Below are 26,943 nucleotides of genomic sequence, written 5' to 3'. Positions count from 1 at the left end.
TTACAAAATAATTCTTTAAGTTCTTTTTATAAAATTTCTCTTCCATTATTCTAGGGAAGTGTATATAATAAATTTCTATAAATATTCAACGGAAAAAAATTCAAAACATGAAGAATTTCTTATTTTACTTTAAAACTTATAAATATTTTAAAAATATTTAAATTACAATTTTTGATTCAATATTCGTATTGTTCAATTTACAATTAAAAAAAAACAGAAAAAAATTTTTGAGTCTGAAACTAAAAAAAAACACGTCTCTAATTTAAGGGAGTTTTAATATTTCCTTGGTGAAAACTACAAAACAAATAATCCCTTACACATTTGCCCGCAAAGGAAATATATGTCCGTATTACTGAACAATGGGAAAATTCTGGGTTTCATATGTCACAGTGTAGAGAATAAATATGAATACAGTAAAATGAGAATATATATATATATATTTATATATATATATACAAGGAGTGATCAAATGAAAAGGTACAAAACGACGTAAAAACGTAACAGTTAAATATTTGCACATTCCGCCATGGGAGAACATAGCAAGACAACTCGGGATGCGATTGGAGTCTGTGACTGGGATTGGAGCACGCGCATGTGCCCGCATGCGCTGGAGAGAGCAAGGCTCTTATCAAAAGCGACATCCAAATTGCGGCAGTCCAGGATGACATTCAATATGCAAAATTTGACAATCGAGGAGCAGCAAGGTGTTATCCGATTTCTGACAGCGGAAGTTGCGAAACCTCCTGCTATTCATCGCCGGATGGTGACAGTTTACAGGGAGAAATGTGTCTCTGACAAGCCTGTCAAAAAATGAAGAGCCCATTTTCGTACAGGCCGTGAGAGTGATGACCCGAGACCAGGCCAAACAAACACTGTCATCATGAGCGAGAGAAGTGATTGGCGTGTCACATTGCGAATGTTGGCGGTGAAGGTGGATGTCAGCTATGGAACCATGTGGACAATTGTTCACGACAGGCTGCGATATTGGAAGGTGTGTGCCACTTGGGTCCCGAAGCAGCTCACCAGCCAGCAAAAGGAACTGCATATAGGGCTAGCACTGCAACATCTGTTTCGGTATCAGGAAGATCCCGCTTTCTTGGAGTGGATCGTCACAGGTGATGAGACCCGGTGCCATCACTACGAGCCAGAAACAAAACGGGACAGCATGCAGTGGAAGCATGCGTCGTCACCTCCCCCTAAAAAATTCAAAGCCGTGGCATCAGCAGGCAAGTTGTTGCTCACCGTCTTTTTCAACGTTCAAGGTCTGCTACTTGTGGAGTTCGAGCACAGAAAAACCATTAACTCCGACGTGTACTGTGAGACACTCGGACGCCTACGCAGGTCCATCAAGAACAAAAGACCGGGGCTATTCACGGAGGTGATGTTCTGCTCCATGATAATTCACGTCTCCAGAGTCACGCACATGGAACTGGCCAAGTTCAAGTGGGAGACGTTGGACCATCCACCCTATAGTTCGGACATGTCGCCCAGCGATTTCCATGTGTTTGGTCCACTGAAGAAACACCTGGCTCAAAGGGAATGGCTTCAACTTGGACGACATACTCAAGGACCATGTGAAGGACTGGGTCTCGTTACGGCCACAGGAATTCTGGGAACAAGGAAATCCTGTGGCTTCTTCATCAATGGGATCGTTGTGCTCAGGCCTATGGTATATATTTTGAATTAAGTCTACATTTGTACCCACCGTGTCGTTTCGTACCTTTTCATTTGATCACCCCTTGAATATATATATACAGTGCCCGTCGCTAATAAAATCACCAGATAATAAAATCAGCCGCTTTATAAAATAAAATCGGCAAGAACTAAATCGTTACAATATTAATACATGTTAAAAACATCCAACAATAAAATCCATGCCGCAGCTTATTAAAATCAAAATTTTGACTACATAATAAATCAAAAGTGCAATATTTCAGCTTTTTTTTGTTCTTATTTATAAATTTTTATTTTTTTGAAGTTTAAAGATTTTTTTAGAAGAAGCAACAGTTATTCACAAACCTGTGAAACAGGTGTGGTTAGCACTTTCCTGCGATATACATAGTGTAAGAGTTAAGGAAAAATGTGGGTGGTAAGCGGCGAGTTCATAGAAATCAATTTATCAATGTCAATTCCTTGACTTGAATGAACTTTGGAGAAACCTATCTTACTAAACAGGGGGTCGAATTCTTATCTTATTTTTACTGAATGAATTTTTGATTTTAAAGCTACAGGTGGGTGGCTAACCCGATGGAAAGACCGCAACAACATTGTCTATCATAAATTGCATGGCGAAAAGCAAGATGCTGATTTTAGCTCTGCCGCCGATTGGGTAAACGACATGTGGCCAACACTCATTAAAGACTATAAACCAGAGCACAGATGAAAAAGGATTATTTTTCTGAGCACTTCCTGAACACATGCTGCTGTTTAAAAATGAATCGACTGGTGAATGCAAAAAAATAAAGGAAAGACTAACCATGCTGCTAACATGCAACATGACAGGAACTGTGAAGAAAAAAACCTTTAGTGATAGGAAAGAGTTTAAAACCTCGATGCTTTAAAGGAGTAGAGCACCTGCCCATCAGTTATGCCAACAGCTATAACGCATGGATGACATCTAGTATCTTCACATAATTTCTTCTGAAAAATGAACAGGTTGTCTTACTTTTAGACAATTGTTCTGCGCACCCTGCTGATGAGGACTTGCGTTTGAAAAACATTAAATTAGTGTTTTTGCCACCCAACACAACAGCTATTATTCAACCCCTTGATCAGGGAATCATAAGATCATTTAAGTTTCATTACAGAAAAATGGTCATTCAAAAAATCATCAGTGACGTAGACTGTGACAGCTCTTCAGAACTCTTAACTGCAAACAAACTATCGAAATCCCTTACTATTTTGGAATCAATGCATTCGATTCGTAACTCATGATGGGACATTGTTTCAACCCAAACAATATCAAATTGCTTTAAAAAGTGTGGATTGAGCACTGGCGATGGAGCTGATAACTGTTTCGAAGAAATTCTCAGCAATGGAGAAAATGAAATGGACGAGAATTTTTCACGTTATGTAGCTATTGACGATAACTTGCAAATATCAGGAGAAAAATCTGATTCTGAAAATGTTACAGACATTAAAAATTGCAAAGTTATTTTCAATCAAGAAATGGAGGAATCAGACTCAGAAGATGAAATAAACTCATCAGTGCCATCTTCAATCGAAGTCAGAAAATCACTTAATGTATTGCGACAAGCTTTAGAACAAAGAGGAGGAAATATCGAAAACTATAAAAACTTCTATAAACTCTAAAATGATGTTGAAAAGTTAATTTTAAATACTGCAACTCAAGCAACCATTGATCGGTTTTTTACAAATTTAATTTTTAATTTTTAAAATTTTGTAAATTTAATCTCATGTAGGGTTTTACTTTATTAAAATAATTAAATTAGTTAAAATAAAGCATTAATGCTGTCATTATTTCAGCTTTTAAAGTGTGTGCATTTAGAATAAATATATCGTAAAAATTTGATTTTTTTCTTCAAATGTTGAATCGCCTCTTAATAAAATCAAAAGAGCATAAAACTAAAGTGATTTTAATAGATGGCGGGCACTGTATATATGTGTACATATGTATATATATGCACATAAATATTTATATGCACACAGATATACAGGGAGGTAAGAGAGCCCCCCATTTTACCACAGTCACTGTTTATAATTGTTTAATTTTGGAAATAAATTTAATTTTTATTTTATTTTTTTAATTTCACAAAAAAAGGAAACATTTATAAAGAGGATCTTTAAATAAAAATGTTATCCACTTGCAAGAAAATAGGGCATGATTTTAAACTGAATTGTCTCAAATAATTGCCTTTTAATTCCTGTCAAACAAGTTTTCATCTAAGACTAGATATACTTTGTGTCACAAACCCCAACAATTTCTTAATCAGAGAACATTCTTATTTTAAAGAGCTGTTCTTAGAAAAGGTGGGAGCAAGAGATCAAAACAGCAAAATAAATGTTTTTAGAGCAAATTTATAATTCTGTCAAGAGACCTGTAAATATATTAACAAATGAATGTAGGGAGAGTGACATGACAATTCAAGGAATTCATCGAACACTGCAAATACTCATGTAAGAGGTTTAGTAACTTAAAATAGAATAAATAAAACAATTGGTGAAAAGTGATAAGCACTTGAATGATTTTTCCAGATTGTCTTCGGAAGGCGACACCCTCTCGGGGACCGAGGAACCGGGAAGCAGAGGGGGAGCTCTCATTTTATAGTGCATGAGAAACAGACCCTTCTAAGTATTTATATTCCCCTATTACTTAATGAAGTTTACAATTAAGAAAAAAATAGATAATTTTACTGTCTAAATATAAAAAAATAAGTAAATCTCTCTATTTCAAACAAGCTTTAACATTTCCCTGGTGAAAACTGCTACCAAATCACCCCTTACCCCTCCTGGAAATATACATCCCTATTACAGACCGATGGAAAGATTCTTGGTTTTTAAATGTCACAACAAACAGAATATTAAATAAATAAAATAAAAAAACAGTGAAACAGAATAGGAAAAAATACCGTTGAATGAGGAAGGAACAAATTATTTACTTTTAAAACAATTCGAATTATGAAGTTGAAAGTGCATAGTCGAATTCTTGATTGCTATTTTGTAAGGTTCAGAAAATTTGGACCTGTTTAATGCTAATATGTATACACACACACACAGAGGGTGGGAGAGAGCCCCCACCACACCCATGAGATGCAAACAAAAAAGTGTTCATATCAACATGAATTTTACAAATCGCTCTGGCGTGTATTGTAATGGATTTTAAACTTATATGTTTCAATTTTGTAATTTGTTTTATTCTTGAATCCGATCCTTAAAATATATAAAAGAATTATGTACTAAAAGCCACCTTACCACAGCAATGGAAGGATCTAGCTGAGAAAAACTCATCCGGCTGGGATGTCGACAATGGTAACTGGAATCATCCATTGGACCACTATTTTTATAGAGTTGAGTGGTGTGGGGGTCCAAGTAAATCAATTCACTTCCTTTAATAATACACAATCTTGTAAAATTAAGTGTTTAGATTAAACTTCATTTGTTTACAAAAATGCTCATACACACAAATGGATAAAAGTTGGTTAAAAAGAGATGTCTAAATTGTACCTTATTTTTAAAAATTATTCATACATAACATATTTGTGGTGATTCTAATTTAAATTCATATGTTAAGGCAGCCTTTATTTTGTCCCTTTTAACGATTTCAAAATTGGACAGTTTGAAAGTTGTTTGCTTACCTATGTAAATACACTGTGTAAAATAGCTTATAATAATAATTTTGGATGTGAAATACGGGGTTGCCACAGAAAAAAATTAACAAAATAGTTGTTTTTAGTAGCCTAAAACATGAAAATAGTAGCCAAAAACTAGAGGAATAGTTGCCTAAATAAGAAAAAAAATATTACTAAAATTTAGTTAATGATTTAATTGTCATATACCATGATCCATTTAGTCAAGTTGGTGGCAAATATGATAACGCAAATGTTTATATATACAGTACAGAACCTCTTATCCAGAAATCAAAAAACAGGAAAACCAGAATGAATATCAATATATTTCCCCACCATTAAAAAAAAAAATTTAGCCTAAGATTTTAGGATTTTTCTTCCTTTTTTAAAAGATGTTTACTTTACCATCATTTTAGAAATAATCATTAGTTCCCTACAATGTCATGAGAGGTACTAAATATCATCAATCATTCCCTACCTCACCCCCTACATAGTTGTTTCTTTTCAATCATAGCTCAGTGAGAAGGAGTGACTCATTGAACACCTGTTTTCTTATCATCTGGCTGTTAAGCAGGGGGAGCATTACTACCAGCTTCTCACAATAAGAGTCATCATGTCTGTTGATTGCTTAGTCCAGGAGAGTTAAAAACTAATAATTTTATTCCTCTTCTTTGATTCTTAGAAATCTCTTCAAGTACTCCCTACACGGACTGCAGAACTCCTATTATCTCTGTACTCCTTTTTCTTCATGTTATTTTCTACTTTTTCTTATTTTTTAAAAAATTATCTGTCATTTCTTCCATTTCCCCTTTTAACATAGTGACAGCAAGGAAATGGGAATAATGACTCAAGGTCAAGTACAACTGTTTTTAAATTCATTAATTTTGAGTGGGGTGTGAGGAGGGGGCAGAACATGGTAGAACATAAATTCTTCTTATTGTCAGCTTCTGTTAGGGCTTGGCAATTTATGTTCAACTGGAGTGGAGGAGAAATAAAATCACTTAGCTTAATGAGGAAAAAGATTGTGATACACATGTTTTTCCTTCTGATTTCGATTAATGTTTTAGCAAAATGTTAAAACCCAAGTTAAACTCTTCTAAATTCAATGCGATATAGTCGCAAAACGTTTTACAGAAAGATTTTTTGTTAGGGAGTGTAAAAACTTTTTAATTTCTTTTCTGCAGAAATTTTCTAAAGGATTTTTTTTTCCATCCTGAATTATATTCAAACGATGTATTTCTAGCGCATAGGAGGAGGGAAAAGAAATGTTTGAAAACAATGAAGTAAAAAAATTTTTTTCTTTTATCCAGAAATTTTCGGAAGATTCTTTCTTTTTCTTTTTTTCATCCAAAATTATATTCAAAGGATGTCTTTCTCGCGCATAGGGGGGGGGGAGAAATGCTCACAATTTTTCTCTTCTGATTTGAGAATAATAAAAAATAATGAAGTAAAAAAAAAAAATTTGTTTTTCTTTTCTCCAGAAATTTGTGAAAGATTTTTTTTTTCATTCAGAATTATATTCAAACGGGCGGGGAAAGAAATGCTCATGATTTTTCTCTTCTGATTTGAGAATAATTAAATAAAAATCGTGTTTTTCATTTGTCCAGAAATTTTTGAAGGATTCTTCTTTTTTTTCATCTGGAATTATATTCAAACGATGTCTTTCTCACGCATAGGAGAGGAAAGAAACACTAAGTATTTTTCTCTTCTGATTTGCGAATAATAAAGACTAATTAAATAAAAAATCGTGTTTTTCCTTTGTCCAAAAATTTTTGAAGGATTCTTTTTTTATTGTTTTTTCATCTGGAATTATATTCAAGCGGGAGGGGAAAGAAATGCTCGCGATTTTTCTCTATGATTTGAGAATAAAGAATAATTAAATAAAAAATCATGCTTTCCCTTTGTCCAGAAATTTTTGAAAGATCATTCCCCCCCCCCTCATTGTGGAATTATATTCAAATGATGTCTTTCTAGTGCATAGGAGGGGAAAGAAACGCTCGCGATTTTTCTCTTCTGATTTGAGAATAATAAAAAATAATGAAGTAAAAAAAATTTCATCTAGAATTATATTCAAACGTTGTCTTTCTCGCTCGTAGGAGGGAAAAGAAATTCTCGTGATTTTTCCATTTTCATTTATTAATAACGAAGTAAAAAATGGAATGGATGGTTTTGAGTCCTGACGCAGACAACGACGAAGTAGAAGAAAGTGACAAGGAAGATGGATCCCACACCCCCCCTTTTTTTCCATCTTACCTTTTTTGTTCATTTTACATTAAGCCTGTATATATTTTCATTTCATTATTTTTTTCCCTTTTTTATCTTATTAAACTTACGTATATTACTTTATCGTTTTTTCTTCTTTTTAAGATTATTTCTAAAAAAATTTTTTTTTAGTTGGGTTTGACAATAAAAAAAAACTGCTTTTTGTAGCGATTCAGAAAACCGGAAATATCAGTTATTCGGAATAGCGATGGTCCCGATCGTTCCATATAATCGGTTCCCTACTGTATGTATATATATATATATATACATGAAAAGTGATTATTCAAATTCGAAATTCACCTATCGTAATATTGCATAAATTTTTTTTTTAAAACATGCGGAATTTCGTAGCAATAATCATTGAAAAGACGATTGAGAAATGAAATAGACTTAAAATGGAGTCTGTGCAGATTGAACAAATTAAGAAGTGAAGACTCAAATTCGCAATTCAAAATTTTCAACATTTTTTACTTTTTAAGAAAAAAAGTTCAGTGTGTTCAGAAACTATTTTGTGGGGTGCAGATTTTCCACTCAATTTATGCTTAAAAAAAAAAAAAAAAGAAAACCTCACTAGGAGTACAGAAAAGTCTCTCAATAGTCTCCTTTTCCTGAAAATAGTTGCCTTTTTAGCCTTTTCAGGCAAAAAAAAGTTACCATAGTCGCCTCATTCCAAAAATGGTTGCATTTTAGTCACCTAATGGCAACCCTGGAAATAAAATAATATGTACAACAAAAACATGTTCATTACAAATTAATAATATACTTTTATTTTTAATAATATACTTTTAATGAGAAATTAGTGCCTGATGATTTTTTATACTTTCATTTATATTGGGTTGTAAAAATGGTTTTTAATTATTTTTTTACTAATTATTAATTGTTAGCTTGTTTTTTATAGTTATTGTCTTTTTTTTTGCATTAACTATTATTTTTTTCTGATTACTTGTTAACTTGTTCTTTTGCTAAATATTAAGTGTTAGCTTGTTTTTTAGTTAGTTATCCTTTGTTAATTTGTTTGAGCAACAATATCTAGTGGTCAATACAAATGTTTATTTATTTAAACATTTCCATGCCCGCTATTCTGTCGTGTTTTTTTAAGCAAAACATATGCATCTGCATAAAATCAAGTCATGTCTTTCATTTAAATTTTCTGATGAATTTTTTTTCTTCTGATTACTGTTTATGTTAGTATGACGTAAAAAAATTACTTTCGCAATACTATGTGCTTCCATTATGTGTTCCTTTTTTTTAGTTTTTCGTCTCGGTCGAATTAATTCGATAAATTAACAGTTAGATGATTATTAATGGGGTCACCGAGCTGTGATGGCTCAGGGGACAGACCGTTAGCCATACGACGAGGAGAACTGGGTTCGAATCTCGACGACGACGGGTCGATTCGAATTCCGCACTGATCCCAGTGCTGGCGTAAAATATCCTCAGTAGCACACAGATCTTGGGTTAGAGTCCCCTAGCCGTCCAGCTAAACGTTTGAAGTTTTCCTCTCCATGTAATGCAAATGCAGGTTAGTTCATTCAAAAAATTCTCTACGAAGGCAAATTTCTCACAATACTTCATCCAGTATCTTCTGGATTGGATTCAAAATGACGAGGCTACGGAGCATTCTTATTCTTAACTCTTTCGCTACCGGAACGCCCGAGACGCCTCGTCAGCTAGACTACCGAAAACGCCCGAAGTGCCCGTGAAACGAGTTAGAGATTCTACCCCCTTTTCGAAAAATAACACACAATGGGGGAGGTGTGGCAGTAATCGTCCTTGAAGTTTATTTACAAAAAGGGAAGAAAGCAGAGGGATTTTTCAACAAAAGTTTTGTTTTATATCATTCCGCTTTTGTAAAGTTGTTTTCTCCTGTTTATATATATATATATATATATATATATATATATATATATATATAAACCAAAATGTATTTTCGCTGTAAAGGTCCTTCGACCGAAAATAATTTTCAAATTTTCAATTAAATTAATTTTCAATGATGAGGCAGGATGAGTCGGATTTTAATGAATCAGGGGATGAAGATGAATTTGAAGATGTAACACCAACTGAAACTACTGTTGCCCCTAACGACTGAACTTCTTCTGATAATACTTCTCGAGAAAAAGTTAAATGAAACGTTTTATTGTAAAAATAAAATCATATTCTCATAAGCTTAAAATTTATAGTTAAGAAATATAGTATTTTTTGACTTTTTTGAAAGACAGAGAGAGATGTAGAAACAAATATAAACTCAAAATTAATTAACCTAAATTATTAAGCTGGCTACTTCTTTTTATCTGAACTTTTTTGATTACTTACGTTGAAAAGAATAAACTGGAGTATTGGAGATAAAGTATTTTTTTTAATCATTAAATAATTTAGTTATTGTGCCTTTAAAAATATATCAATTGTTCAAGATAATAAACAGCTCGAAATTTGCAGTGTTTTCAGAAAAAAGAAATGGCAGTAATTTAAAAATATATTATTCTACAAGACTGAAAGATTACTAAATACAATTAATTATAAATCTATTTTTAAATATAAAATAAATAATTAAACATTATTTTATTAGAATTAGATCGTAGGCTTTGATGCCTTACAAAATAGTTTTTATATTTATAACAGTAGGATCCAAGAGAAAAAACTGCTTTGATGGGTACCAAAACTATTATTTGAAATTTGAACTTTATTCTGCATTTGCAGTTCGACAGCTGTAAATCATTCACGTTGTCTTGCTGTTTTATGAATGCCTCGCTATTTTCACCTTTTCAATGCTTGTTATTACGTAGGTATTGCACTTGAAGCTGCACCGACCCATTTTTTTTATTAATTGTTAACACCTGGTCTAAAAACACGAATTTTACTATTGTTTTTTTTAATGTGTTGGTGTCAAAACTCTTAAAATAGTTAAATCTCTATGAATTTATTTATTTTCAAGTTTACGCCTTATCTTCTTACAAAAGGGTTTCTTCACAGGAGGATTATCTGTAGTTAACTCTAATTTTTCAGGAACGCATTTTTTCCTTCATAATGAATGTTCTATATTCAGCTGTCAGACCACCCAGATGTGTTACAATTTACTCATTCATTTCTGTAGAAGATAAGCGTTATCAGCATAGCTTCTAAAGGCTATTGTTAAATGAAAATTAACATGTCATATAGTAGATTTTCTCCAATTCTACCTGAAGTTGGGACTGATATCTTTGTCACCAAAATTATGGTGTGGTAGTGTAAGAAATTTCTTTGATATTCCCCTTTTCTTTCAAAGAAATTTCTTGTCACCACACCCATATATACTGCACCATATGTCTATAAACAGATGCCGATTTCCAACTGTTCAGTAAAATGCAGAACAATTTAGTCCCATACTCAAAAAGAAATAATTACAAGTTAAACGTGACAGAAAGATAAATCTTAGCCTAGAAGGCATTGTTGAAATAGGAAGTAATTGTGTTCCCTAGCATACGTAAAGAATAGCTGTCTGGCTGATTAACGATGGGGTCGGAGGTCAAAAAATTATGCATTAAATATAGTCATTAAAATTTTTAAAAATGAAATTAAGAAAAATTAATAGTTAGTAAATAAAAATTTAGACATTGTATATATATATATATATATATATATATATATATATATATATATATATATATATATATATATATATATATATATATATATATATATATATATTTGATAAGCTTTGAAGATATTGTTATATAGTTAAACATTTATTTTGTTTGCTTTCAATCCACTTTTTCAATTTATGATAATTTTCCAATTATTAGATTCTTATTAAATTACACATAAACTTACTTTTACTATAGCAATTATTTATAGAAATTCAAAAGCAGTTTTATTGTTTTTATTATTAACATAATTTTTTTTTTATATCAATTTACTTAATTACACATATTTATGAATTTTTATTTTTAACGACAATATTTTAAAAATTCTTGAGAAAAATTATCAAATACTCTTATGAAGAGGACACGTGGAAAAATTACAGCAATAATGGATGTTTCAATAACGAAGAAATGGATGCTTCAAAATATTTTTATATGAATTATGGAAAGACATATACAAAATTTGACATCTATTTCGAGTCGTTTACTTTCAAATAATTTAAAATTAGTTAAACAATTTAGATTATTTACAAGAACCTTAAAACAAATAATTTTATTAATTATTATACTTTTTAATTTTCAAACTTAAAAATTTTTTTCAATGCACCGAACTGAAATTCACATAAAAATATAGTTTCTAGATAAAATAATTTATTTGAAAAAAAATTGAACTTTTTGATTTTTTAAAATAATATAGAAATATTGTACTTAAAATATTATTGTTAAAACAGTTCTTCAGCATTTTTTCAATTTTTATGCACAAATTTACAAACTCTTTTATGGTACAGCGCTAGAAGGAATATAATTTACAGATGAAAACTTAATTGAAATGAAGTTAATGCTGGCTAAAGCGAAAAATATTTTTTTTACCTTGAGGAGGAATTATAGTTTCTGGGGATAATATTTTTAATGGTTTCAGAGCCTTGTTAAATAATAAGAAAAGTTTCTCTTATTTCATATTGTAAATTGATATAAAATAAGACACACATTTAGGTAGAATAATATTTTAGTACTATCACCAAATTAATTTCTCCTTAATGACTGATGTTAATTTTAAATGCTGGTGTCTAAGAAATTTAAAATTTATTTTTCAATCATTTAAGTTATTGAATTATATTAGTTTCTGTTTTACAACGAAAAAAAAAAAGGATTTTCTTTGTGCGAGAATATTATTATCAATTTGAATGCTTTATTTAGATTATGATTTATTAGATTTTATTTAGATATTTAGATAATAAAATTAAAAAAAAATAAAACCAAAAAAAAAAATGCAAGCATTTATTAACATTCTATAAATCTCGTTACGTTAGCGATATTGTTGCTTCAAATTATGTCTTTCCTATTTTGGGGATATTTCCACAGGTGATGCCCTTTGAACTCCTATTTTGGGGATATTTCCACAGGTGAATAAAGAGATGATTAGTCATTCTGTCATTCCAGAGTAAAACTGGGGGTAGGAAATTTTTGCAACTTGTTTTCCTACTTCGGGCGTTTGTGGTATTCTCAGCATGTTGTGGTTTGGAGGGCTCGGTATTTAAAGAGTTAAGCAAAAAAAAAAAACTGGGTAGGCTGTTCAACGACGGTTATAAAATATAAAATCAAGAATAATGATAATCTTTTTTATAATAGAAAACTTTTCGATAAACATTTTTTAAAAATTCTTTTCATAACAAATAATATTTTTCATAATTTTTTTACTTAAATTATTTCTCATGGCATAATGGTACATAATTGATAAAATGTTTGAATTTTACTAACCTGCATAGCCTATGAAATAAGATGCATGATTTGTTCTTCCGCCAATGATCCCTAATGTTTGATTCAAGGTAAAGACTGCCTAGTAATAAAAAAAAAAACAACTTAAATCACTGAAAGTAATGCATATTTAGTTATTCAAAACAAAAAATAAATAAAATAACACTGTTTAACATGTTCCTTTATTGTTGTTAAAACATTAATAGGTTTGTTATGCTCTTTTACTTGACGAATTCAAAAGTGTCGCCTAACTATGCAGGGTTGCCATTTAAATCTGGAGAAAAAAAATCCCCAGTAGACATCAAACAGAATATATTTATTTATATCCGTCGTTGAACAGCCAAATTTTAGGCTACTAATATTCAACTCTGTAGCCCTGCAATTTTGAATCCAATACAGAAGACAAGGGAGCTCCTAGATTGAGTATTGGGAGAAATTTGCCTTCGTGGAACTCGCATTTGCGTTACATACCCACAGTTAGTCTGATGGTAAGGGGACTCTATCCCATGATCCCTCCACCAGTGAGGATATTTCACGTCAGCACTGTGGTCGGTGCAAGCCGGATGCGGAATTCGCATCGACTGAGATTCGAACCTGGTTCAACTCTCTATCCCCTCTAGATTCATACGCTCTATCCCCTGAGCCATCGTGGCTCATACACAATATATAAGAGGGAAAACACAGTCACTGGGCTCTCCTATGACCTATATTGTACAAACTGCACTAGTTATAATTGCTGGGGGGAAAAAAACAGCTGAACATAGATAAATAATGCTATAGAAAATGAAATAGTTTCGTATATCTTCCTTAAATATTCCATAGATTGCCCTTCGAGTGGTCACAATTTTTTAAAAGACGAAGATAGGAAAGAGAATACAATGTATTTTCCCAGTTTTTAAATAAATAATCAAAATTCCCTGTTATTTTAGGTGATTTTTAAATTCCTTGTATTTTCCCTGTTGTGTGGGCAACCCCTGTAAAAATACAATTGAAATGAAATCAATAAATTTCTTTTAACTATACGGTTTACACTACGATAGATTAAGGGCTTGTTTGCAAAACATGCCCTATTGACTGAATGAAAACTGACCACTCATCATCATCATCCATCAAGCTACAGTCCACTGGAAATACTTAGAAAGGAACATATTTAAATAATGCTATAGAAAATGAAATAGTATAGCTTCCTTAGATTCAAAGCTCACCATTTCCTGTATTTTCCCAGTTTCTAAAGCTACATTTTAGATTTTCAAATTCATGACTTTCCATGACTCATTTCAAGAATGCTTCATGACTTAACGAAATTACTATTTTACTCTGACCAAAAACACCACAATAAATTAAAAGAAGGCATTATAATAACATTCATTGAAATGATAGGTATAACCAAAACTGTTATACTCTGCATCTTCATATTTAATAGATTTTAAATTTAAAAAAACAGAGTAAAGAATGTTGAAGTAATAAAATAGCTGAAAAAAATACAAAAGCAAATAATTCTTTTTTTTTTTTGTTTGCAGATTATATTCTAAAGATACTTTTCTTGTTCATCGGAAAGGAAAGAAATACTCACGATTTTTCTGTTCTCATATTGGAATAATAAAATTCGCCAATGACTGGCTTGCTTCAACTAGAATTTGAAATTAATAAAATAAAAATAATAACAAAATTTAAAAGATAATTAGCTCCAGAAATTATATTTTTTCATTCATTTTTTGAAAGAACACCCTAATTTTTAAAGAACATGATAAAATATTTCATATTTTAATAAAATATGACTGTGAGTGGGGATTTTGTTACAAATTCAGATATTCGGAACACCGTGAAATTCGGGGGGAAGAAAAATTCCATTTTAAAAATGTGATTTTTCAGCAACCTAAATGTTTTTTTTTTTTTTTTTTAAATGTTAAAATCATGACATTTCATGACAATTTTTGTTCAATACCAAAATTCATGACTTTCCATGATTTCTCGGAACATTCCAGGTGAGCAGATACCCTGTAAAGAAAGACCCTGTTAATTTTGGTGATTTTTAAATTCCCTGTATTTTCCAGGTCTTCTCTGTGCCCTGCTTTCCCCCCATCCCCATTTTAGGCGATAGTATAAATAGATGAACAATACTTACCTTTAGCTTTTCAAAATATACTGGTGTGATCTCTGATAAGCCTAACCTTAAAGGTATAGTAAGTAAAACAGCTGAACTTTCTGATTCTTGACTAGAAGAACATCGCTTCTCCACTCTAAACAATTTTCCTGAAGTTGAAAAAGAATTTTATTTATTCATAAAAATAACAGCTAAAATGGCAGAAAGGGGAAAATATATATTTTTAAAAAAACTTCAAATATTTATAGATATTAATTTATCTAAGGATATAAAACTTATACCACATTTCTCTCATGTCAGGGTTTTGAAAACAATTCACATAAAAATGCAATTGAATTGAGATCACAAAAGTTTTGGGGTCAGATCATTTACAGATTCCTTGTGAAAAAACAATCTCACAGTTTGATACGTATCAACACATATTTATTTTAGAATTTAAAAAAAGCTTTTTTTAAAACATTTAAAATAGATTTCACTGCTAGAGAATAAAATAATTATGAAAGTTTTTTTTTCTCCAGAATATTTCTCTAGAATACTCAATCTTAATCTACTGATGAAAAAAAATATGAATCAAAAAAAGATTCTTTATTGTTTTTTTAAATTATTTTTAACTTTAATGATATAATTCAATCAGCGTATTTTGTATTTAACTTGTCAGAAAAGTTAGTTTGTATTCTTTAAAGGGATATTTAATGCACGCAAGTACAGTAATAATTTGATTATTTTTAAACCAATTTATCTTCAGTCTCTTTTAATTATAAAAAAATTAAAACAAAGCCTACATTTATTTAATTTGCTTTTATTTTTGAAAAAATTTAAACAAATTCATTTACAACAAGTTATTTATGTAAAGAAATCTGGCTATTAGTTAAAATAAATTTTTCTTGATTAAATATTTTTAAAAATTTATTTTTAAATAAAGAAAATAATAATAAATAAGTAAAAAACCTAAATTTATTTTTACATTTATTAAGTATAGAATTTGACCATTAGTTAATGCAACTTTATTATTTTAAATAAATAAATAAAAGGTTTCAAAAGCAAATTTTTTTTTATTAAAGTGAACATTTCGTTGGTTTGTTTTTTACTTTCGTTTTTCTTCCTTTTAATTTTTAATACATGTATGTAAAATATTTTGTTACAGTTTTATTATTATATTTAAACCAATAAATCTTAAGTCATTTTTAATTTTAGAAAAATTAAAATAAAACTTGGGTTTGTGTTTACTTTAAGACATCTTTATTATTTTAATTGAAAAAATAAAGCAATGCTATTGATGTTATAGAATAATTTTTTTTTAGAATTAAAATTTTCCTTTGTAATAGATTTATTCTTTTTATTTGTTTTTGATGGATTTAAAGATTTATGATAGATAACTTTTGAACATATGCTAAATGGCGATACATTGCTATATTGCAACGTCTAACACACAATGTATCACAATATAAAATTTATTACATTGCCCAGTCCTAATCAGGAATATCAATATTTCATGATCCTTTTAAAATTACATTATTTTTGCATAAACATTTTCACTAAACAAATTAACACTAAACATACCAACACTTAATATATACCTATTTCTACCATGGTCGGTTAAATGACCTGACCTTATGTTTCTTGATTGAATGTAGAAAATATGGATGTTAGGAAGGAAATAAACTAAAAAAACTTCATTAAAATTAAACAAAATTGCATATGGCCAATTTTTATGTATTATACAAACACAAAGAAGTATAATTTTTAATTCATTACTCTACGCATTTTTTTAGTTTACTGAGTGTTTCCATTGTATATTTTCTGCAAACATATTTCTTCTAATTATTATTATTTCTATAATTCACATAATTATTTTTATAATTAATATTATTTCTTCTAAGAACTCGTGCTGTCTTGATTATTTCGACATTTATCTGGGTAAAAACTAACATTTAGTTAGAAATGAAGTAAAGCTATCAACATAAAATATAAGCTACTTATCAAAATATTTAGTTTTTGTCACTTTTTCTCACATAAACATGCCAATCTAAAATGTTTGCTATTTTCTTGAATTCACAGTTATTCTGATTAAACTAAGAACGCAACAGTCTTTGCAGAAATGTGCAACCCATCGAATGTAATACGTCAAACGCGCATTACATCGTCATTTCTGATCTGATCACCTTATAAAGCAATAAAGTGTTCTCCCAGTCAAATGACCGTCTGTGGTATAAATAGGTGTACAACAAGTATTATTCGAAACAAACAAAATACAATAATAATAGAATATTAGCTGTATATAATTGTTAGAAAAAGTCACAAAATCAAATGTGCAAAAACGATAAGATGATAAGCGCACTGTTGATGCAAAAGGTCTTAAAACGGTCATTTGATCGGTTATGGTATGTTTAGTGTTAAAAAAAACTCATATAGTATCGATAATGTATCCAACATTATAATATTTGATACCTGTTATTATCAAGAACACAATGATGATGGTTATATTATTGCACTAAATGAGTATCATCATCAGCAATCTCAATAGTGCTAGCAATATAATTAATGTTATAAATTATTGCATAAACAGGGTTGCCACAGAGGTCAGTAAAAAAAATAATTCCCTGTACACATATATATATGTATCAAAAGGAAACACACATTCACTGAGCTCTTGTGAACTATGCTAGGATAGATGCTGGAGTCTTAGTTGCCGGAAAACTTGGAAAAATAAGAAACAGCTCAACATAAAACAAATAATGTTATAATAAAGGAAATCACATAATATAGCTGAACTATCCTCTTTAAATATCCCATAGATTGCCCTTTGAGTGGTCACCATTTCTTAAGACACGAAAATAAGAAACATGATTCCCTGAAAACATACTTATTTCACTTTTAATGACCATATTGTCCATAGCAACGTGTATAGATATGTCATTTTCAACATCTTCTTCAATCAATCTCCTAAAATATAAATATCCTGTTAAAATGTGCAAATAAAGTTTATTTTAACATTACACATTATTTTAAGAAATCTGTTGTCTTTAAGCACTTACCTAAGCACTTGCACTACAGTGTTAGGCCCAAACCACTGACCAACTCTTTTCTCTAACGTTTGACCTTTAAGAGCTACAAATAAATAAATATCTAACTCATTAAAAATTGCAGCTCCTCCCAACAAATATATGTATTTTATTTAACAATGCCGTTAATTGCCGTTAACAATGCCGTTTTATTTAACAATGCCGATAGGAAAACAATGCCGTTTTACGATGCGATCATCACAAAACGAAAGCATCGAGTACTAAAACATGAAATTTTCAAGACATAACAGTAGCATATTTAAAATATCGCAATTGAAAAAAATCATATAAAAATTGTCGGAAGAGAACAAATAACTGTCAAAAAAAAAAGATAAATAAAGGACATGGTATTACAATAAAATAGAATGTGTTGCAAATAGAATGTGTCAACAACAAAAAAAATTAATAAAACTTCTCAGAGTAAATTGCTTCTTGATATCCGAGTTGTAGTTCATTTACATCATACTAGAGCTGCCCAATGGGCTATTGGCGACGGTCTGGGAAACATCCCTGTGGATGATCCGAAGACATGCCATCACAATTTTGATCCTTTGCAGAGGGGATGGCACCGACGACCTGCACACGAAGTCAAGCACTTTACGGTAGAACAATTTAACGAGAACCAATACTGCACACCCTCGGGCCCTACGCAGACTGATTCAAGTGGTCACCCAACCGCACGCTGACCGCAAATTTGCCTTCAATAGTATACATTGAGAGGGACATTGTTATAATTTTATTTAAAAACAAATCATGTAATGATTACACACACATCTAGTAATAATTTTTGTGTCATCAGCATACTTAAAAAAAAAAAAAAATTTGTTGCTCCGACTTTACGTTACCTTACTTTTTGCGTTTTTTAACGCTAGTTCGACAGAAAATGTTAAATCCACTGTACATAAGGCATGATTTGGAAAAATAAAAAAAACAATAAAGCTAATAATATTAACACAATTCTCAGATTTGTACCAATTTTATGAATAGAATACTGGCTTTCAATTTTGTCATCAAACTTCTGTAATATTCTCTGATATGCTTCATTTGAACAACCCGGTTTCCAATTCCATTCTGAAAAGAATTTGCATCTGTCATTACATTGATTTAACAAGAATTCTTTAATCAGCTAGAAAATAAATAAAGTACTTACAACAGAAAAAATAATTATGCGAAAAGGTACAATTTAAACTGTGCAAAATGAGCCATTAAATAACTATCAAATGTAACTATATTAATACTGTGTAATTTTTTTTAAATGTAAATTTAAAAAAAAAAGTTATCAAGCAATATTGAGAATTTTTAAAGCTTCTGACTACAGTGATTCTCAACCTTTTATCGCGACACACTTTTAACGATTTCAAAACTTGAAGGCACACAAAGTAAATAATAAGTCAAAAAGTTGTTTACTTTACCTAGAATACACTATGCAAAATAGTTTATGATAATAATTTTTAATTTGTTTTTATAACTATGAATTGCATAGCTTATTTTAATTGTCAGTTTTAATTTTTTTTTGTAAGTTGATATTTAGTTTGCTTTCTTTTGTAATTAATAATTTTAAGTTATAAAATCTCCAACCTATTTTAAAATTGTCAGAGACATTGCCGATATAGAATTTTATGCCGTTAAAGATTGGAAATGTTATAAAAAGTATATATATATATATATATACTTTTCTTTAATTTAAACTTTACTCAGTATGAAAAAAAAAAGCATTCTAATTTGTACAATATCATTCCTAAAATTTGGTGGCACGCAGAAGAGCCATGACATAGGAGTTGTGAATTACTGATGTACATCAAAGCAAATGTGACATTTTCTTGATTGCGTTGTTGGGAAATTGTTGTTGAATGCAATCAAATTAAGTAAAACTTGAGAGTGGTGTTTCTTAAAATGTTAACATGTGTAGCGTAATAGACACACCACATTCTCTTTACAGTACACGTAGTGAACGATTACAGTGTTATAACCAGGGATTGAAAAATCTAAGAAATAGAAGCCTACTATTCTTTGTAAATAAAAAGAAGTTAGATGCCATCATTTGCAAAGGAATGAAAAATGTTTATACTGATATAAGGGATGTTACAAGTAAACAACCAAACTCAAAATGTAGTTAATCTATGAAGAAAATGCAAAGTATGAAGGTCAGATTATAGAAAGTTTCTAGTCAATATGAAACTTTTGAAATTAAAAACTTGCAAATTAAAACTTTTTTTAACTCTTTGAGGTTCCTTTTTTTAAAAAAATGCTTTTCTTTCCTTTATTATTGAAACTAAAATAGAATTGCTAAAAAAAAAAAAAAAAACAGTGAGAATAAAGGGGAAATAGTATGAAAAACCATATACTAAATTAATACATACACACAAGCTTCTACAAATGTGAAGTATAACAATATATACAGTCACATTAAAAAAAATGAATAAAATAATTGCTTTTAGTAACTAGGAAAATAGTTGCCTAAATAAGAACAAAAATTCATCCAAAATAGGACTTTATTAATGACTTAATGGTCATATACCATGATCCATTCAGTCAAGTTGGTGGCAAATATCATAATTTTTATATAAACGTAAATGTTTATATATATATATGAAAAGTGATTACTCAAATTCTAAATTCACGCATCTTAATATCGTATTAATTTATTTATTTTTAAATCATGCGGAATTTTGTAGCAATAATCATTGAAAAGGCGATCGAGAAATGAATTAGAGTTACAATGTAGTCTGTGCAGATTGAACGAACTAAAAAGGGAAAACTGAAATTTGCAATTCAAAATTTTCCACATTTTTTACTTTTCAAGAAAGAAAAAAAAGTACAGATAGTTCAGAAACTATCTTGTGGGGTGCAGATTTTCCACCCAATTTAAGCGTTAAAAAAAAAACAAAAAAACATTGCTAGGAGTACAAAAAAGTTTCCTAATAGTCTCCTTTTCCTGAAAGTAGTTGTGCTTTTTCAGACAAAGAAAAGTTGCCATAGTCGCCTCATGCCAAAAATCGTTGCGTTTCAGGCGCCTGAGGCAACCCTGTATATATGAAGAAGAAACAAAATCACTGTGTGTGAGCTGTATTAGGCTAACTATACTACATTGAAATGAGGGAAAAATTCATAGTAAAAAAAAAGGAACAGCTGAACATGCTTAAAACAAATAATGCTATAATAAGTATAGTTGAAATAGCATCCTTAAATATCCCATAGATTGTGCTTTGAGTGGTCACCATCTTTCAAAAGGCAAAAATAAGAAACAAAGTTCCCTGTATTTTTCAAGTTTGTAAAGAAAAAATAAAAACTCTGTTATTTTGAGGTGATTTTTGAATTCCTTGTATTTTTCATTCTTTTCCTATTCTTCCTGTGGATTGGCAACCCTGTCACAGTATATGAAAATATTATTTAACAGCTAAAAATAAACTATTTACTGAATCTATAGACCTAATAAAACAAAATACTATAATTTTGGCTTCAGAGGATAGTGTCATAAAGCAAAAAAATTGTTATTCTACCTATCGTTCGATAAGGATTCATCCCCATATAAAGGAGCAATAATAGTATTCTGGCTATGGTTTCGGAAAATTTCGTATTTTTATACTGTTGTAACACTTGCAAGAAATATATATTTTCTTATTATACCCATTCAATATACACTATTTGTGTCACAATTTCTTTCGGTCTTTCGGCGACAAACCTATCTAGCACTCATATCTTTCTGCAAGATACTTTTAATCATAACAAATATATATAGTTACTAATTTAAAGTAACAAAAGCGCTGTATTCACACACAAAAAATATTACAAAATTAAATAAATTATATATATATGTAACATAAAAAGCTTCAATTAATCTTTTTATGTTAGTTTCTTCGTTATAAAACAACTCCTAATTTATTACTACTTAATTCTTCAAATCAAAGCACTTTATCATATTTTTAAAAAACCACATCCTGTTTCTAAATCTATTTTCAGCCAACTATACATAAATTGAAATAAAGATATTTTTCCTTTTAAGCTTTGTGGGAATCGCGTGATCTATTTAATTAACCAATAATAACTTCTGAGATTTCCCTCTTTTCCCTAAATACAGGCATTTTCGGATTTATTGCAAGATTTTCCCAACCAGAAAGACTGTTTGCTGATGGAGTAAACATCACTTTTTCGCTCCCACTCAACTGAGATTGATCAAATAAAAGTTACTCTGATTTAATTAAAATCCTGCGTCTGTTTTCCTGCTCGGTCCGACTGCATCATTTTACATATATATATATATATATATATATATATATATATATATATAAATATAATAGAATATGTAATATTTTTTTATATTCTAATATCATGGGTCATATTCTTTGAAAGTGAAAAATGCACACATTATTCCCTTTTTGCGCGTTTAGTAAATCATCGCCACATTAAAAAAAAGCTAATTAAAAATCGTGAAATCTGTTGCAGTAACTACCGAAAAAAAGATCGACGACGAAATTACGTGAATCAGTCTCTTTTAAAGGGGTTACTCAGTTGCGTGTTTCGTTTCGAGATTCAGTTGCTGTAATAAACATCATATTTTAAAAATATCGAATTTTAAAAATCATGTCAAAATCAATAACTGTCAAAAATACCATTAAAGCAACATGGATTTTCAATATTATTGGAGTATATTGTGATTTGCATCAGAAAGTGAGTTATTATTTAAATGCACGATTCAAATTTTACATGCAGAAATAATATTAACTGAGAAATAATCAGAATTTTAAAAACCCTGAGGTAATCGGTAGCAATAACTGCCCTAAAAATGCTGAAACCTCCACATTAAAAAAGTAATTATCAAATAAGTGACAAATTTCGCGTGTAATACGATTGTTTAAAAAACATTTAGGATTTTTTTTTAAAAAGTGGAAATTCGTAGCAATAACTGTCTAAAGAACAATCGAAACACCGTAAGGATCAAAGACCATATCGGTGGAAATCGGGCGAGTTTAAGAGTCACTTCTCGAATAAGGGATTCGAACCCTGCATTTTGTAATAATATCGGCATTTTTCAAAAAAATAATAATAATCTTGGGGTTTTTCCTGGCTCAGATACTATTATTGACATTCTCATGATTTTTTAAATTAAAATTCGTAGCGATTTATTTCCGGGGGAGGGGGAATTATCGAAACACTACACGTATTCACGACGGAATCGGTGCTCGTCGTGAGCGATAAAATAAAGACTAAAATGCAAGTTTAAAATTTTCACGTGCATTACACATTAAAAATATTCCATAGATTTCATTCAACCTATTTTATAAAAAAAAAAGGGAAGATGCATCGCTTGGATTAATTCTTTTGCTATACAACGGAATTTGTAACAAAATCCCCACTCACAGTCACATTTTATTACAAAAATATAAAAGATGTGTCCCTTTAAAAAAAATGAAAAGAAAGAACACTTAAGCGTGAGAAGAATTTCTTTAGAGCACGAACCATCCGTTAAACTTTGATGATTTTGAAATACATATATATTTATTATCCATTTTATATTTCGCTGCAGCCAGTCATTATTGAATTTTTATTTCTCAATTGAAAATAGAAAATTCACAACCATTTCTTTCCCCTCTCATGCGAAAGAAATGCACATTTTGAATATAATTCTGCAGAGAAAAAAAAAATCTTTCTAAAATTTTTGGAGAAAAAAAACCCAAAATGTTTTACTTCCCAGAAGAAAAATCTGTCTGCAAGAAATCAGTAACATTCTGCGACAATGAGGCCGCGATTCTGCACACAGAGAGAAGGGGTGTGGCAGAAAATATTCAGACCTGTTATGGAGGGGGGGGGGCATAATGGTGAAGGGCAGATCTCTTTCGAGCACTAATATCTTTCTGTATTTTAATAATAACAAGCATACATGTTTGTAATTTAAAATAACAAAAGCACTCTGTTCACTATATATACAGGGTATCTACTGCATTTTAGATTTTCAAATTCATGACTTTCCATGACTAATTCCAAGAACTTTTCATGACTTAACGAAGTTACTATTTACTCCGACCAAAACACAACAATAAATTTAAAAAAGCTTTACAATAACATTAATTGAATTGATAGGTATAACCGAAACTGTTATACTCTGCATCTTCATATTTATAGATTTTAAAAAAGAGTAATGAAAGAGTTGAAACAATAAAATGGCTGAAAAAAATACAAAAGCAAATAATTTTTTTCCCTTTTTTCCTGCAGAATTATATTCTAAACATACTTTTCTTGCTCATCGAAAAGAAATACTCCAGAGTTTTTTTGTTCTCATTTCAGAATTAAAAAAATTAGTCAATGATTGGCTTGCTTCAGCTAGAATTTTAAATTGATGAAATAAAAAATAAATAAATAATAACAAAAATTCTGAAATCACAGAAGTTTAAACGATATTTAGCTCTAGAAATGTTTTTTCTTTCATTTTTTGAAAAAACACCATAATTTTTAAAGAACATGATAAAAACATTTTATATTTTAATAAAATATGACTGTGAGTGAGGATTTTGTTACAAATTCAGATATTCGGAACAACATGAAATCGGAAGGAGGGGGGGGATTCCATTTTAAAAATTAGATTTTTTGGCGACCTAAATCCATGACTTTCCATGATTTTTTTTAAAAAATAGTCAAAATCATGATATTTTATGACAAATTTTGTTCAGTACCGAAATTTATGACATTCCATGATTTCTCATGACTTTCCAGGTGTGCAGATACCCTATATTTTTTAATTGGACGAGTAATAATATTTTATTTTCATATTATCGGTTGGGAGGGGGGAACCAAACTAATGACTTCCTTCTACGTATTTTGTTAATAATCATCACAATAAAAAATAATTAAAAATCACGAAATGCATAGTATTGATTGCCGAAAAAAGATAGACAACGAAATCTTGCGAAACGGACTCCCAAAAGAGGGGTCACTTGAATGGATGTTTCGTTTCGAGATCGAGTCGTCGTAAATAATATTGTATAAAAAGTATCGCATTTTAAAACTGTGCAGAAATGAATAGCAACGACTGCCAAAAAGTCGACAGAACCGTGGTCTCAAATAAAAAAGTAAACGAACTGTAATGCTCGATTCGAATTTTCCATATCGTTCGAAACACGTCAGAATACGGCCGACGCACAGCCCGAGATGCGATCGAAACGTTTCGTCGTTTAACGACATTGTCGCCGTCATTTGAGTGTGCAAAAAATTTTATTATCTAAATGCGTGACTCAAATTTTACGTATATATTTCTGTAGAAAAGAAAAGTAAAAATTTTTACTTTTCAAAAAAAAAATTTCTGCAAGAACCCTGTAAAGTACTGTGACAATGTCGCTGTGATTCTGTCACTGGGCCCCTGTGGTTGGAAACTCTGAGATGTCTTTTATTGTCTTCCCTATTTAAGACTATTTTCTATAAAAACCTTGGTAGTGTTCAAATCTTTCTTAACAAAACTTTTTTACTTGCTTTCTGCTTCAATTATTAAAAAAAAAAAAATTGTTTTCTTCACGGTGGGAACAACAAAAAATGGGACCATGTAAAGACAGTGAGTATTTTCAATTTAGGAGATTTTTACTTGTTTTTAAAATTTTACTGAACCAAAATCAATTTTTTAAAAAAAAAAAAAAAACTTAAAAAGCACCCGTTACAAAGTTGATTAAAACATCTAAGAAATGCAAAACAATATAACCTCTTCCAAGATGTCTCCTCGTCATGGCCTGTGCCAGTATCATTTGGCCGCATCGATGCATGCAACCCCATCCAGAATCAGATGTCAGATTAGACTCTCCTTCAATAAAAAAAATTAATTTCATTCTATTTTTCTTGACAATAAACTAATTGAATGTATAGCAAACTATTTTTTGAAATAACACAATTTATTAATATATAACACTAAATTTAAAAAAAAAATATTTACTCCAATGTATGCTATTATTGAAGGGGAAATAAAATAACACATTGTATTACTCAATAATGTACATAGAAATATTATCCCAACACTTCAATAATTATAAGTCTGAAATTAGCATTGTCACGTAATTAGTAAGTTAAAAAGTATTTACAAAGATTTGACATAATTTTATTCCTAAATAATGCAGGCAGTTATGCAAAATGTAAAAATCAATATTAGGATTTGTGGCAAATTCAACAAATCCTGATTTTTGCTTACGTAGAATTGTTTCCCTCATCTCTTAAGAAGATGTAACATTCCTTCATGTTAAAAGCTGATTATGAGTCACAAGCATGATATAAATTTTTTCTGTAGATTAAAACACCGGATAAGAGTGTTTGGAGTGGATGGGTGGAGCACCATTCAAAAATGAAAATCATTTCCGTGCTTTGTTGGTTGACTTGACAGTCAAAAAAATGAATAAACAAACAGATTATTTTCAATAAAAACGGTTTTCAGGTTTGTTGACAATCTTATTTTTTGAGTTTAGCAAAATTTTTTTTTAATATTTATAAATCCTGTTAATTCCTTCGTCAAACCAAATGCGCACGCTCACATAATCAGTAAAGTGCTCTGTGCATGTGCATTTGAACTTCTAACAAAGAAATTAACAATTCCTCTGATCACATACCGCCCAGCTCGTGACGTCACTGTTGATTTCTCCTTGCTGCCACTTGTCTTCTCGAAAGTTCTTGTCCAGATAACTTGACCTTTGTCATTTAAATTATTTCATAAAAGAAATAAATTATTTCATAAAAGAAATACTAGGTTTCAATATTAGCAACCTAGTATTTCTTCTATTACTGTATGATGTAATCCTAGTATTTGTAATCCTAGTAACTACTAATTCATTATGCAATTTACATAAAAGTTTGTAATAAATAAAAGAAAA

The 26,943-nt window shown here is 30.2% G+C and overlaps 1 protein-coding gene across 2 annotated transcripts in view; it reads right to left on the bottom strand.

Moving 5' to 3' along the window:
- The window catches only part of LOC107445529 (cysteine protease ATG4B), a 55,992-nt gene that overhangs the window by 12,629 nt on the left and 16,420 nt on the right, over positions 1 to 26,943 (bottom strand). For both annotated transcript variants that reach the window (XM_087152569.1, XM_087152568.1), the window contains exons 4-10: positions 25,791 to 25,889; positions 19,079 to 19,177; positions 18,080 to 18,152; positions 17,908 to 17,987; positions 15,066 to 15,193; positions 12,944 to 13,022; positions 4,933 to 5,066 (exon numbers count right to left, since the gene is read on the bottom strand). In XM_087152569.1, the coding sequence (XP_087008695.1) occupies positions 4,933 to 5,066; positions 12,944 to 13,022; positions 15,066 to 15,193; positions 17,908 to 17,987; positions 18,080 to 18,152; positions 19,079 to 19,177; positions 25,791 to 25,889 (692 nt within the window). The remainder of the gene's footprint in view (positions 1 to 4,932; positions 5,067 to 12,943; positions 13,023 to 15,065; positions 15,194 to 17,907; positions 17,988 to 18,079; positions 18,153 to 19,078; positions 19,178 to 25,790; positions 25,890 to 26,943) is intronic.

This window comes from Parasteatoda tepidariorum, chromosome 1 (assembly GCF_982258835.1).
Source record: "Parasteatoda tepidariorum strain Cologne lab strain chromosome 1, Ptep-v5.0, whole genome shotgun sequence".
Taxonomy (NCBI): Eukaryota; Metazoa; Arthropoda; class Arachnida; order Araneae; family Theridiidae; genus Parasteatoda; species Parasteatoda tepidariorum.
Note: the sequence above shows the minus strand (reverse complement) of the source record. Positions and strands in the feature narration are given on the sequence as shown.